The sequence below is a fragment of the Oncorhynchus clarkii genome, chromosome 8 (assembly GCF_045791955.1).
Source record: "Oncorhynchus clarkii lewisi isolate Uvic-CL-2024 chromosome 8, UVic_Ocla_1.0, whole genome shotgun sequence".
Classification (NCBI taxonomy): domain Eukaryota; kingdom Metazoa; phylum Chordata; class Actinopteri; order Salmoniformes; family Salmonidae; genus Oncorhynchus; species Oncorhynchus clarkii.
In genome coordinates, this window is record NC_092154.1 from 16,199,430 (window position 1) to 16,215,008 (window position 15,579).

Genomic DNA, 15,579 nt, shown 5'->3' on the forward strand with positions numbered 1-15,579 from the left:
ACTCATCGAACACACATGATATGCTCATAGACATACACAAACGAACACACTTGTCTCACAACATCCGCCGAACCATCGCTGTTTAAGAATAAGTGAGTCTAAGAAGAAGTTGCGGCCAAAGTCAACATTGGTTATGCTGGGGCTTACCCCAAAGTTAATGAACAATGACTTAAGAATTTAAGGCATGCAATCCGAGTCTGCCTCAGTTTGTTCTGCAGTGTAAATGAGCTTGTGAAATGGTCCTTCTGATAACAGTGGATTTGCCTCAGGTTCCGTCCCAAATGGCACCCTATTCCTTATATTGTCCACTACTTTTGACCGGGGCCCCAATCAAAAGTAGTGCACTATATAGGGTGCCATTTGGGATGCAGATGGCACCCAGTGCTATAGATGTAGCAGGTGTACCTTTTCTCCCTTGGGGCCAGGGTCTGGAGGATGAATCAGACATGCCCAAACACGAGTCTACAGGCATGGACAGGGGCCGTGGTTTACCTGTAAAGAGTTCAAATATCAATCTTTTCAATGATTATCAATCTTTACTGTGATTAATCTGGGTAAAAGTGTGATTGTGTGTGCACTGACCCTGTGTGTGTGTGTGTTTGTTTGTGCGTGTGTGTATGTTAGGGTACTGACCCCGTCTGGATGTCCGTTGTCTCAGGCGGGCTACTGGGGCTGGTTGGGCTGGTTGGATGTTGGGCTCAGGAGGGGGGCAGACACTGATCTTGTTGTCATAGTCTGCAATGGTGAAGCGCCGTCTGCCCTCATCCAGGAAGGAGTTTGGAGACTGTGAACCCTTCGGTCTCAGTTTGACACTGGCTGTAGGCTTCTCATCTCTGTGATGAGAGGAAAAGAAGAAACAACATCAATGTCAGCTAACAGAGCAGTATCCAGCTAACAGAGCAGTATCCAGCAAACAGAGCAGTATCCAGCTAACAGATCAGTATCCAGCTAACAGAGCAGTATCCAGCTAACAGAGCAGTATCCAGCTAACAGAGCAGTATCCAGCTAACAGAACAGTATCCAGCTAACAGAGCAGTATCCAGCAAACAGAGCAGTATCCAGCTAACAGATCAGTATCCAGCTAACAGAGCAGTATCCAGCTAACAGAGCAGTATCCAGCTAACAGAGCAGTATCCAGCTAACAGAACAGTATCCATCTAACAGAGCAGTATCCAGCTAACAGAGCAGTATCCAGCTAACAGAGCAGTATCCAGCTAACAGAGCAGTATCCAGCTAACAGAGCAGTATCCAGCTAACAGAGGAGTATCCAGCATTGTAGGGGTACAAATACTTTTTTCTTCCCAAACAGTAATTAAAGTTATAAGTACATGTTTGGGACTTAATGGACTAAACAAGAGTTGGTGTTATCCCATTCCTAAAGCCTGAGGAGGGCAGAGATACAGACAGTCAAACCGACCGACAGACAGACAGACAGACAGATACTCACCGTGGGGTATAGGGTACAGTGGGGGGAGGAGGAATAAATAGGTCCAGAATGGCTGGCTTTTCTTTTTTCATGCGGGCTTCACTGGCATGTTTTGGAGACTGGATCTTAGGCATACTCAGGGCGCTCTAACACACAGAACAACAAAATACTTGTTATAATAATCAAATCAAATACATTTTTAGTGGTCACATACATGTGTTTAGCAGATGTTATTGATGTTATTGCAGGTGTAGCGGAATAGATTCCCAGATATTTCCAAATGTTGTCAAATAACAGAAATCTGTGTTAAATGATTGGCTTGAGGTAGCTTAGCTGATAAAATTAGACAACTTCACCATAACGATCAGCAAAATAATCACCAAAATACTAATGCGTTACATGGCGTTATTTAGAATTAAGCAAATTTCCCTTTGGTACACTGACTCAGCCCACTACTGACATTTGAAGGACTATGCAATCTATTTAAAACACACTTCCTAAACGGGTTCTGAAACACAAAGCCTATTCAGTCACACTAGACCCATGATCTGTGAACATGAGTCACCTTCAAAAGACGTCTGACATCAATACATGGTTGCACTTTGTGCTATTCTTTTTTTGAGGAAGAAATAGGAAGAAGGGATTAATTATTAGTTACAACCCATCCACTGAAAGACACAGCCCGGGTGGCTGAATAACTGAGGAACTTGTCCTATCTTGTCAAACCCCACCAAAAACAAACAGCTCTGGGATACCAAACACAAAAATGTCACACCTATGATGACAGATGAAAATAAATCCAGAATTGATTCAACACTATGATATCAACAGGGTTAAGGAGAGCTGGGACCACCTGTTCTATGGTTGTTCTTCAATCAATCAATCAAGCTGTGTGTGTGTGTGTGTGTGTGTGTGTGTGTGTGTGTGTGTGACGGCTCTACCTGCACCAGAAGGGGCCTCCAGCGCATGTTTTTCAGGGGGGCCGGGGTGAAGCTAAAGGTACCCGAGGGCCTCTTCTTCACCACCAGAGTAACGCCTGCTGGGTCCGCCTTCAGCTTACCCACCAGGTTGTCCAGCTGCCAGCCCACCTGGAGGCACCACAGACAGACAGATAGGACACCTCGTCAGACCCATCCAGCATCACAACCCTCATCATCTCATCCATCATCATCACTCCCATCATCACTACTTCCATCAGCAGACCTTTCATCACATCCATCATCACATCCATCTTCACCCCCATCATCACTCCCATCATCACATCCATCATCATCACATCCATCATCATCACATACATCATCACATCCATCATCACTCCCATCAGCAGACCCTTCATCACATCCATCATCACATCCATCATCATCATCCCATCATCCCATCCATCATCCTTACTCCCATCATCACATCTATCATCATCATTCCCATCATCACTCCCATCATTACATCCATCATCACATCCATCATCATCATCATCATCACATCCATCATCCTCACTCCCATTATCACATCTATCGTCATCACATCTATCGTCATCACTCCCATCATCACATCCATCATCATCAATCCCATCATCAGATCTATCGTCATCACATCTATCGTCATCACTCCCATCATCACATCCATCATCATCACATCCATCATCATCACATCCATAATCCTCACTCCCATCATCAGATCTATCGTCATCACATCTATCGTCATCACACCCATCATCACATCCATCATCATCACTCCCATCATCCTCCCTCCGATCATCATCTCATCCATCATCATCACTCCCATCATCATCATCATCACATCCCTCATCATCATTCCCATCATCACATCCATCATCATCAATCCCATCAGCAGAACCTTCATCATCAACACTTTCTGTCTATCCCTGTGCTCCTACCATTATTGAGTAAGAGCTTGTTGTTGATTTATCAAAGATATTTGGTCTCTCTCAGCCCTGGGTTAGGGTGAGAGATAATGGACAGATGAGAGAAGCTCTATGAGGTAGCTACCACTGTCTGCTTGTTGACCTGGACGACCTCGTCTCCTGCGTGGATCCTGTGTGTTCTGTCTGCTGGAGACTGGAGGGCAGAGGACAACAGAAAGACAGATGGTGAGCAAGGAGACATCACAGTACTGTACATCTGACTGGATCACTCCAGACCATCTACTATCTACACTCCAGACTACTAGACTACTCCAAACTACTCCAGACTACTACTATCGGGATACTCACATGTTCTGTGGTTCCAGTGATGATGTGAAGCCCGTCGTAGGTGGATTTGATATACAACCCCTGAGATGACACAGGACAGCATAATGTAAGGAAGAAGCAATCAATCTCAGAGACTGAGAAATCAAGCAGTACATCTAGCTCGGGCTGATCATGTAAGACTCTTCTCTAATTTCAAGCATAAGTCAGCTTCTTATATGCCACACTATTTCCTATGTAGTCAGTACTTTTTGACCTGACACCTATGGGCCCTGGTCAAACGTTGTGCATTATACAGGATACGGTCAGCGGTGGAAAAAGTACTAAATTGTCATACTTGAGTAAAAGTAAAGATACCTTAATAGAAAATGACTAGTAAAAGTCAAAGTCAACCAGTAAAATATTACTTGAGTTAAAGTCTAAAAGTATTTGGTTTTAAATATACTTAAGTATCAAAAGTAAATATAATTGCTAAAATGTACTTAAGTATCAAAAGTAAAAGTATAAACCATTTAAAATTCCAACACTCAGACATAATTTACAAACGAAGCGTTTGTGTTTAGTGATTCCGCCAGATCTGCGGCAGTAGGGATGTTCTCTTGATAAGTGTGTGAATTGGACCATTTTCCTGTCAAAATGTAACAAGTACTTTATGGAGTAAAAATAATATTATTTTCTTTAGGAATGTAGTGAAGTAAAAGTATGCAAAAATATAAATAGTAAAGTAAAATAAAAAGATACCCCAAAAATCAAATTAAGTAGTACTTTAAAGTATTTACACCACTGTATATGGCATAGGGTGCCATTTGGGATGCAGGCTAACTCTTCTCACCAGTCCATCCCTAGGTCTGATGTTCGTGATATGGACCTCCTCCAGACAGGCCATCTGACTCTTCTGGGGGTCAGAGGTCGTCCTCATCGTCTGCTCACTGATCACGTTCAGAGCCACAGACTGGAATGGAACATATAACTGAATACACTCAGCTACGTTGTCTCAGAACACCAATTTACACTGAACAAAAATATCAACGCAACATGTAAAGTGTTGGTCGCATTTTTTCTAAGTTGAAATAAAATATCCCAGAAATGTTCCATATGCTTATTTCTCTAAAATATTGAACACAAATGTATTTACATCCCTGTTAGTGAGCATTTATCCTTTACCAATATAATCCATCCACCTGACAGGTGTGGCATATAGGTGCACCTTGTGCTGGGGACAATAAATGGCTACTCTAAAATGTTCCGTTTTTTTTAACACAACACAATGCCACAAATGTCTCAAGTTGAGGGAGCATGCAATTGGTATGCTGACTGCAGGAATGTCCACCAGAGCTGTTGGCAGAGAATTGATTGTTCATTTCTGTACCATAAGCAGCCTCCAACATCGTTTCAGAGAATTTGGCAGTACATCCAACTGGCCTCACAACCGCAGACCATGTGTATGGCGTTGTGTGGGTGAGCAGTTTGCTCAGAGTGCCCCACTGTGGCGGTGGGGTTATGGCATAGGCAAGCATAAGCTACAGACAACAAACGCAATTGCATTTTATCGATTGACAATTTTAATATACAAAAATACCCCAACGAGATCCTGAGGCCCATTGTGAGGCCCATTTTTTTTAAGGTATCTGTAACCCTAAGATGCATATCTGTATTCCCAGTCATGTGAAATCCATAGATTAGGGCCTAATGAATTTATTTCAATTGACTATTTTCCTCATATATGTATGTAACTCAGTGAAATCTTAGAAATTGTTGCATGTTGCATTTGATATTTTTGTTCAGTATACTGAACTTTGGGGAAATAACCATTGTCATTGTAATCTCGTTAGCAAGACACTGCCTCGCAATGTATGCACAATTAGCCTGGGGACGAGGTTATGGTTGTTATAAAGAGCTATTCTGGTGTGTTGGATCTCTGGTGTGTGATCATGCATGATGGAGCTAAACTTCCGGTGAGGGGAGGGAAAGACTGTAGTCACACGTTAGTGCTAATGACTGGATTGGTTAATTAAGCAATAAGGCCCGAAAGGGGTGTGGCTAAGGGCTATATCCAGGCACTCTGCATTGCATCGTGCATAAGAACAGCTCTCAGCCATGGTATATTGGCCATATACCACCCAGGGTGCCTTATTGCTATTATAAACTGGTTACCAACATAATTAGAGAAGTAAAAATAAATATTTTGTCATTCCCGTGGTTTATGGTCTGATATACCACGGCTGTCAGCCAATCAGCACCCATGGCTCGAATCACCCCGTTTATAATTAAGTGATAATGCCAGAGAAGCCTTGGAGGTTGGAAGGAATGGATATGGGGGGCGGAAGATGGCGGAAACTGAGATTTAGTTTGAAACTGCTAGTGAGCCGAGTGAAGCTAATAGACCAGAAAGGGAGAATGAGTGGGTTACAGTGGCAAACAAAAAGGTAAAAAGTAAAGTATGTTGGAAAATAGGAAACCACAAGAATCGATTTTTGGTCGGAGTCAGCGTTTTGGATCAATGCTACTTGGGAAATCCATTTATTGTCTCCAGGAAAATCTGGAATGTTTTGGAAGAAAGTGTGGAGTCAGTAAGAGTCACAAGAAGTGGCCTTATTTTTTTTTTTTGTGTGTCTGCGGAGCAGAAGAAGCGTGTGTTAAGACTCAAAAAAATATCTTAGTGGAATGTTTCCTGCATGGATTTTCGTAGCAGGGCGCCTATCAAGGTTATTTCTGGGGTGGTGCAAGAAATAAAGGCAGAGGAAATAACTGAAGACATTGATGGAGTGGTAGTGCACGTCGACTGACCTGTATGGTGGATAGAGGAAAGAAGTTCACTTCATCCATGCTACTGTTCTTTGATGAAGGATCTCTCCCTTCTCATACAGTGGTTGCTCCACTAAAAGTTTAGTGATTATGCTGCGGGACTTAGAGGTAAGTTGTGGTTTAGTACTGTACCCTGCATCACTACTTCATTGCACCAGACCAACACAAGGGGGAGTTAGAGCACTGATTATGCTTTTGGGTCCTAAGGTGCTACTGTGTTTCTGTAGTACTGTAGTCTACTCCCGAACGGTGACATTGTACAGCGCCTGAGTGGCGTAGCGGTCTAAGACACTTAATCGCAGTGCTACTGATGCTGGTTCAATACCCATGCTGGCCTCGACTGGGAGGCCCATGAGATGACTGTAGGTTTTTGGTTTCTCTCCCTCTAAAAACAATAAATAATTCTAAATAACAAACTGGCTTTATTTACAAATTAGTAACAATGTCTCACCCCTTGTTCAAGAATGTCCCTTTTCTCGCTCATTTTACATGATTTGAAAACGAAATCTCCAAAATATTGTTATTTTTTAAACAAAGTGATTAATATTATTATTCATTTAGAATGATATAAAAGCCCCTTGGATATTCTCACAGATATATTATTAACCCTGTTATTAGCAGGACAATATATATTGGTCATATTGGTCATGACTCCCGAGAGGCACACAATGGGACTGCCTTGCAGTTTAATACACCAGAAAAGACTAAACAAATAATACACCAAAAAGTATTATTTTTATTACTATTATGTATCACATCCGACCATGATTGGGAGTCCCATAGGGTGGCGCCCAATTGGCCCAGCTTTTCTCTCCCTCTAAAAACAAAAATACATGTTTTGGCCTTTACAAATATTATTTTGGCCTTTATTCAGATTACAATCGCTCACCTTTGTTTTTTGAAAACGAAATAACCTCCAAAATATCATTATATATTATCAAGTTGATGGCACAGTCAAATAGCCCGGCACCTACATAAAGCTGAGTGACTCACTCATTCATGGCGTTGATTCACAATAAAGAGGTACCAACATTCTTTCAGATAGTCTTTAACAAAGAAATGTTTTGGTTATCCTGACCTGGACACTATGTACAGTATTATAATAGCCCTCCCGATCGGCGCAGTGGTCTAAGACACTGCATCGCAGTGCAAAATGCGTTGCCACAGATGCAGGTTTTATACCTGTGCCGGCCGCCACCGGGAGACCCATATGTAATTATTGGAGGTCAATATTTTTCAATATACTGCAGGCCTACCGTAGGCGACATGAGTCTCACTAGTGTCGAGTAATGTGCTGTTAAAAGTAGTGTTAAAAGAGCATATTGAAGTTAGAAGCAGTAGCCTACAACTATTTCAGCATTGTTTCACGCTGCTCTAAGATAAGCATGGAGACTGGTCTTGATAAATCAATGAGATTTTTATTTTCACTGAATCTCCATTTGGGTATTGGTTAGACTACAGTTATACAATTAGGGTGTAGAAATGTTATCCCCTTAGTGTAATATTTATTTAACTAGGCAAGTCAGTCAAGAACAAATTCGTATTTACAGGGACAGCCTACTCCTTCCTCCCAGTCAGGGAATTGAACCCTGGTCTCCCGCGTGCCCGCACGACACGGGGGATTCTTTAGCTAAATTGCCCAGTACTGTAGCCTACTCCCGACCATCATGTTGTGCAGCGATATATTTTCCGTTCCATCCTAACGGAAACCCAGAGGGTTTTTCGTTTTTCTTGAAATAGAAACACCATAATATTAATCAAATTAAGCAACATTTTCTAAAATCAGTCCCATGTACTATGTTCTCTCTCAAAAAGGTTTTAAATTCTCTAGTATAGCCACTATGGAAGGCTATCAAATGCTTCTCAAAGATGCCCTCTGGTGGTCAAACTAGCACTAACTAGCTTTAATGGTTACAATGACACTTAAATAATGTGCCATATAATTATGCGGTACCATTCAAGCTTTGCTGCAGTATGCTGCAACTTTTAAAGGACAAACCACTGTATAAAGTTGGGATTCGTGAGATACCCTGTAAGAGCTTTTGTGCACAAGCCCGTTAAGTGTCATAAATTTAAAAGATTTGGTCATGTGTCAAGTGTGTACAGAAGGAAATAATATCATATGCCAGATGAAGGGAAATGCTGCAACTGTGGAGGTGAACATGCGCCCGAATTCTTGAGGTGCCCTGTTAGGGTGAAGGAAAATGAGGTTGCATTGGTACGGAGTGTCCAGAGTGTCTCCAATCTGGAGGCGGTGAGAAAACTGAAAGGAACGAGTGGTGGAGAAGAAGAAATGGTAGTAGAGCCACCACGACCAGGGAAGGTTTCTCATCAACCGAGGGATAGTGAAATGCTACGTGTTAAAAAGGTGGACTTTGTATTATTTATTGCAATGGTCATAAACTGTACAGCACAAGCAGAGAAGAAGTCTAAGAAAATGTGAATCATTGTGAATGCCGCTGAACCTTTTTTGGGTCTTCGTGATTTCACAGCCAAGGCGGTGAATGTAGCCCTGTCTAGGGATGTATTTTGGAGTGGACTGTGATTGAAGTAGTATGATGTTTTTTTTGTGTTTTATTTTGTATGATGTCTTTTCCCCCTTTCCTGGAATGTTTTTGTTGTTGTTTCTTATTCAATACCTGTCCAGTTGGTGGTGGTAATGCACCATTAACATTGGATGCCAACCGTCGTTAAACCCTATCGAAGAAGAAGTGTTTGGAGGATATATTAGCACGGGTGTTGTTAGGTCCGAGACGAAGTTGAGGGCCGGCAAACTGGGATGCGTCGTTCGTTCTATTGCCAGAGACGCGACCCAGTCGTTCAGTCTTTTTGTTCTGTGTCTATGGACGCGACCCAGTCGTTTGTTCTAAAGGTTCCAATGCCATACAGGCTGGCAACATTCTTATCCCTTAGTTACTAGCTAGCCAATTACGGCTAACTTACAGTCACGTCAAACAGTGCAGCCAGAATAACAGTAGCTGCATTTGTTTAAGCGGTTTTCTGGTGGCATTTATTTGGATACATTCATAACAATGAGCTAATGAGGCACAATTTCACCTGGCATAGGAAACGTGCTCTCTCGTTAGGACACTGTTGTTCAGAGGAGCTAGCCAACAACACAGCTAACACAATAACTTCAATCTGAAGCTGGAAAGACTGCAAACTAGCTCCACTTCGTTTCAACATTTTTCAATTGACATTTCTTTGTATATGTCCATAAAAATGATGCCAGCTGATTCATGATTTCGACTGGCTGAGAAACGCTGCCTGTCTCTCTCTTACCGACACCCAACCCCTACACGTTCATTACTATGAGACAGTTGGAGATTGAATTTGAATATTGAAACAATGTTGCAGATGTCGGGGAGACAGACAACAAGGTCTATACAAATCTCAGCTGTCAGCTCTCAGCTTGAAAACAAAATGTTTGTCTAAAAGAAATGTGAGATAATGTCCAGATGCTTTAAATAGTGGAGATCAAGTAGATAACTTCCCTGCCTAGGCTGATGAGACAGTGGATTGTGCAGTCAGATGGAACACAGCAAATTGATTTAGTCGGTGGTTACTTGTGGAATCGACACCAGCTGGAATGCACTTTTAGCCAATCAGCATTCAGGATTAGACCCACCCCGTTGTATAATGGTTCTTTCAAGGGACATTTTAGCGTGGGTGTTACTTTGCCTTGTGCTTGTAGCTCTGTACACTGCCACTCATTGAATTCAATTTCGTTGTTTTCTACACCCTTCTGTTTTGGATTTGTCGTCTGACAAACAAGTTACCATAGGAACTTCAGTTGCACCACAAGGTGCCACTCATTCTAAGTCATAACATAGGGCAGATAGGTAGGGCCCCTTTACAATCCATGTTGTCATAGCTTTGTCATTACTTGGTGCTTGGGGCTGTAGTTAGGGGTCTTCAAAAATAAAGGGAGGTGTTAGTGTGTTCCTAGAGCTAGTTCTACTCTTTTTGGACATTTTCCTACGTTTTGTGGTGGAAAACTGAGCGGGTCGAGCATAACAAGTCAAACCTGTTACCCATAGATAGACAGGGTAGAAATATATATATTAAAAACATTTGAAAGGTGTGAAGCTTGCATTCAATTGCCACTCCCTCTCGCACACAACAAGCTTCTATTCCCCCGGTCACAAGGGGATTCATGGCTGATTTAAGAACAAAGCATCAACCTCTTGAGATAGGAAAGTATGTTTTTTCTGAAGTTGTGTGCTCTCTATGACAGAATGTTGAAATTCAGTGAAATGAACATCGTTTTTTTTTTTACACTTCTCAAAAGGCACTGAATTGGTGGAAAGACTTTTATTCATCTACAATTTCTTAACCCTGGGAAACGTGGGCCTAGGAGGCTTACAGGGATATTGGTATACACAACTCAATACATTCTGTATTTATTTATTTTTTACACAAATGCACATTAATTTAAACTTTAAAACTGCAAAGTTTTCTCTCTGCCTGATGGCAAAATGGGTAGTATTGTAGGACATTAGCTTTAAAGCTGCAACAGCCTGACACACTTACATAAGCATTGTACAACTTGGCTGTAAACAGCACAGCATGGGAGGCTGAGGTTATACAGTAGGTCAGCTTCTGAGGGAAACTGCTGATCCAAACTAATATTATCACCTAGTTAATTAAGTTTTCAGCTGACTGTGTAGCCCAACGGCCCCCCCAGGCAGAGCTATCTCACCCAGGATGTGGAAGCAGGGCTTCTGTAGACCATCACAGCACTGGGATTCATCCCAAATGGCACCCTATTCCCCATGTAGTGCACGACTTTTGACCATGTCCATAAGGGTCTCGTCAATAATAGTACATTGTATAGGGAATAGGGTGTCTTTTGGAAAACAGCTCTGCACTGTATAAACAAAGCCCTGCACCCATACCGGAACATATCAGACATCACAAGAACCATGGCAGTCTCTACAGGAAAGGGAAGTGTGTGTACGTGTGTGTGTGCGTGTGTACATGCTTTGCCTGTGTGTATCTGTGTGTGTGTGTGTGCTTCCTGTGTGTATATCTGTATGCGATGTGTTTATTTGGAAGCTCCAGGGCTGACTTGGTGAACAGACCAGACCAGAGGTAAAATGAGGATGCACCACTTACCACTTCCAGAATCTTCTCCTCCATGTCATAAACTGTGCAGTCCTGCAATCAGAGACAGAAGTATATTTCACAAGATGCTACAGTAAAACACTTAAGCTGTGTCCCTCTGAGGCGTAGCAGGAAATAGTGAGCGAAAACACAAATTAACAGTGAGCGGAGGACAAATATTTGTGGAAATAAAAAATTGGGAGTGAAACCAAACAGGAATGCAAAAAGCATCCCAAATATACAGGACGATGTGTCTTGTGGGCACTTAAATAACAACTCCCTGTAAACAGTGTGACAAGATGATTGCACGACAGATCTGTGGCGTCACTTAACTATAGGGAGCAGTGAGGTGGAGAGGACACTGCTCCCACTCTGTATCCGTCACTATGGCTGTGTCCTAAATAGCAACCTATTCCCTTTTTAGTCCACTACTTTTGACCAGGACCCTATTGGCTAGTGCACTATATAGGGAACAGGGTGCCATTTGGGATACAACAGACTCTGTATACTTCACGTTTTGAGGGAGAGAGCAGAATTAGGCTGATATTTCCTCCTCCCACGTGCTGCTGGTGGAGGTCTTCAGTGGGAATATCAGTACATTTGTGAAACATCACAGAACAGTGGAAGAATATATGTCAAATAGAAATAAAAAATGGATGGTGTTCAGAGATAGATGGGAGGGGCTGAATGGAGCTGAAGGGTGGGACTGATACCAACAACATAACCAATGTAAAACATACGGGGTCTGTAAAATGTATATAGGTTCAGAACTTTTGTGAAATAACAGTTAAAAATATATGGCAAATATAAATCCAACTGGATGGACATCAGAAATAGAGGAAGGCCAGGACTAAAAACAAACCAAATATAACTATTGTAAAATAGATTGTGTCTGTAAAATGTATATAGTATGTATAAGCTGGAAGTAGAAGCCTAAACGTTGTTGTTCACTAGTTTACTCCAATTGGGGGAGGGGTGGTAGGGTTTGGGGAACAATAAAGGAAGGTATATTAAAAAAAGTGTGTATGTGTATACAGTTGAAGTCAGAAGTTTACATACACTTAGGTTGGAGTCATTAAAACTTGTTTTTCAACCACTCCACAAATGTCTTGTTAACAAACTATAGTTTTAACAAGTCAGTTAGGACATCTACTTTGTGCATGACACAAGTAATTTTCCCAACAATATTTTACAGACAGATTATTTCACTTATAATTCACTGTAAGTTTACATACACTAAGTTGACTGTGCCTTTAAACAGCTAGGAAAATTCCAGAAAATGATGTCAACAAGAAATTTGTGGAGTGGTTGAAAAACGAGTTTTAATGACTCAAACCTAAGTGTATGTAAACTTCTGACTTCAACTGTATATGTATGAATGTATATATATATGTGTGTGTGTATGTGTATGTATGTATATATATTTACCCCCAAAATATATGGGGGATTAGAAATGCAGGCAATTACATTGATGAAAGCAACAATCTATCCGCAATATTAAAGCTGATCCACCTTCTAAAAAAACAAACATGTGCTTTAACCATCCAGTGGTCCTGTTCTTATTGCATCCTGTGGTGAGTGTCTGTGTGGGTATCACGTTCGTCATAAGGATCGGACCAAGGCGCAGCGTGGTCTGCGTACATTCTCTTTTTAATGAATGAACAAAAACAAACAACCAAACGAAACGTGAAGCTATAACTTAACATAGACAAGATCCCACAACTAACAATGGGGAAAATGGCTACCTAAATATGATCCCCAATCAGAGACAACGATAAACAGGTGTCTCTGATTGGGAACCATATCAGGCCAACATAGACATACAAAAACCCTAGATGACAAAAACCCTAGACATACTACAACTAGAGTACCCACCCTAGTCACACCCTGACCAAATCAAAATATATAGAAAAACAGAGAATCTAAGGTCAGGGCGTGACAGTGGGGCACACCTTCAGCTTACACTCCCTATTTGAACTCCACCTCAATGTGTAATAGATCAAAAGAAGTAGCCTCTCATGCAGGGTTTTTAAGGTCTCGTGTGACAGACATTGTGACCCTAGAAGTTCATGTAAGACGGTGTAACGGCAGATCTCCTCTTCGTCTGAAGAGGAGTAAGGATCGGACCAAGATGCAGCATGGTAAGTGTCCATAACTTTAATCAAAGAAAGCACTGAACACTGAATACAAAAATTAAAAAAAAGAAACTAAACCGAAACAGTCCCGTGTGGCGACAAACACTGACACGGAAACAAACACCCACAAACCAACAGTGAAACCCAGGCTACCTAAGTATGATTCTCAATCAGAGACAACTAACGACACCTGCCTCTGATTGAGAACCATACTAGGCCGAAACAGAAATCAAACATAGAAAAACAAACATAGACTGCCCACCCCAACTCACGCCCTGACCATACTAAATAAAGACAAAACAAAGGAAATAAAGGTCAGAACGTGACAGACAGGCTACCTTTGAAACCACAGAGAATTTTCTCAGAGATCTTTTTCTTTTTACATGCCTTAAAAAACTGTCATTTTTGGTCCCCAGAACGTTCATGAGAGGGGCTCTATTTTAATTTGTGTGTTGACTACGAGCATGAAAGAAATATTCATGCATCATGCTAATTTCACAAACACACACAAGTAGTTTCCTTGTAGGAAAAGTCATCCCAAAGTCCTATGGAACCTCATGAGAGTGAATAGTGATGATTAGAGAACAAACCTTCTGAACGGTGGAGGTGAGCTCCAGACACAGCTGAATGATCCTGTTCTTAGTGCAGGTGAAGTCACTGATCCCCGTCAGAGAAGTCCTGTTATATAGAGACCAGAGGAAGGACAGGAGTCATTCCAATTACAACAACCCCAATAACACAGCAATAACCTATCTATCGCTGTGTGTACCATCATAACATCAGGTGCAATTATGGAGCTGAATGTGATGACAGTTCTGTAGAATATAGCAATTATGAGTGTTGTTGTGTGACAGATGCATGAAGACAGCATCTAAATCAAAACATCCCAGGTATGTGAGAAATGTAATAGTAATTATTGTTGACTTGATGAGAAGGGCTTTGACTCGTCATCTACGTAGGTTACAATACACACCCTAACATGTTTTGAGGGGTTACTAACAGCATCTGCTGTTGTCTGTCAATACAGATGTTTCATTTTGCAGCAGAGACCTTCTGGAATGCGTCTCAAGCCGACACAGGCACAGAAATACAACCGGCTGCATTACTTCACTTGGAAAGACTTCACTGTGGCTGTTTTGACTACCAGACACTAAAACATTTCCTCAAGTCAGGACTTTAAAAGGATAACATGTATGTTAACATGGGCATCACTTAAGACCCTAACAGAATGCATTCCTTCCAGGTGAAATGTTAAGAGTGTGTGTGTGTGTGTGTGTGTGTGTGTGTGTGTGTGTCACTGCCTACGTGCATGTGTGTAAGTGTGTTTTGTATAACGTACCTGTCCAACCAGGCCAGTAGACACTTGGCTGCTCCAATGAGCTCCACGACAGCAGTGAGAAAGTCATTGGGGGGTTTGTGGGACTTCTTGCCCTCGTACGACGGGTTCTTTCTGCGCTCCGACGCTGAGTTGTGGAGGTTGTTGGACGCCGCTCTCATACGACCTACCAGAGTCTTCAGGTTGTCTGTCTCCACCCCATAGTTCTAGAGGACAAAATAAAAGGTTTTTACTTGCATTGACTGTAATTTGTGGCTGTTTTAACCACCCTAGTTGAATGCACTGACTTGTAAGTTCACTAAAATACCCGAAATGTAAATTATAAACTGGGTGGTTTGAGCCCTGAATGCTGATTGGCTGACAGCCGTGGTATATCAGACCGTATACCACGGGTATGACAAAACATTTATTTTTACTGCTCTAATTACGTTGGTAACCAGTTTATAATAGCAATAAAGCACCTTGGGGGTTTGTGGTATATGGCCAATATACCATGGCTACTGGCTGTATCCAGGCACTCCATGTTGCGTTAAGAACAGCCCTTAGCCGTGGTATATTGGCCATA

At 41.8% G+C, this 15,579-nt stretch overlaps 1 protein-coding gene across 2 annotated transcripts in view; it reads right to left on the reverse strand.

Moving 5' to 3' along the window:
* The window catches only part of LOC139415014 (connector enhancer of kinase suppressor of ras 3-like), a 34,811-nt gene that overhangs the window by 2,445 nt on the left and 16,787 nt on the right, over positions 1 to 15,579 (reverse strand). The window contains exons 3-12 of one of the 2 annotated variants that reach the window (XM_071162749.1): positions 15,018 to 15,220; positions 14,269 to 14,356; positions 11,556 to 11,597; positions 4,465 to 4,584; positions 3,657 to 3,716; positions 3,433 to 3,501; positions 2,368 to 2,514; positions 1,448 to 1,572; positions 634 to 833; positions 406 to 492 (exon numbers count right to left, since the gene is read on the reverse strand). In XM_071162749.1, coding sequence (XP_071018850.1) covers positions 406 to 492; positions 634 to 833; positions 1,448 to 1,572; positions 2,368 to 2,514; positions 3,433 to 3,501; positions 3,657 to 3,716; positions 4,465 to 4,584; positions 11,556 to 11,597; positions 14,269 to 14,356; positions 15,018 to 15,220 — 1,141 coding nt within the window. The remainder of the gene's footprint in view (positions 1 to 405; positions 493 to 633; positions 834 to 1,447; positions 1,573 to 2,367; positions 2,515 to 3,432; positions 3,502 to 3,656; positions 3,717 to 4,464; positions 4,585 to 11,555; positions 11,598 to 14,268; positions 14,357 to 15,017; positions 15,221 to 15,579) is intronic. The other variant, XM_071162750.1, reaches the window with a different exon arrangement.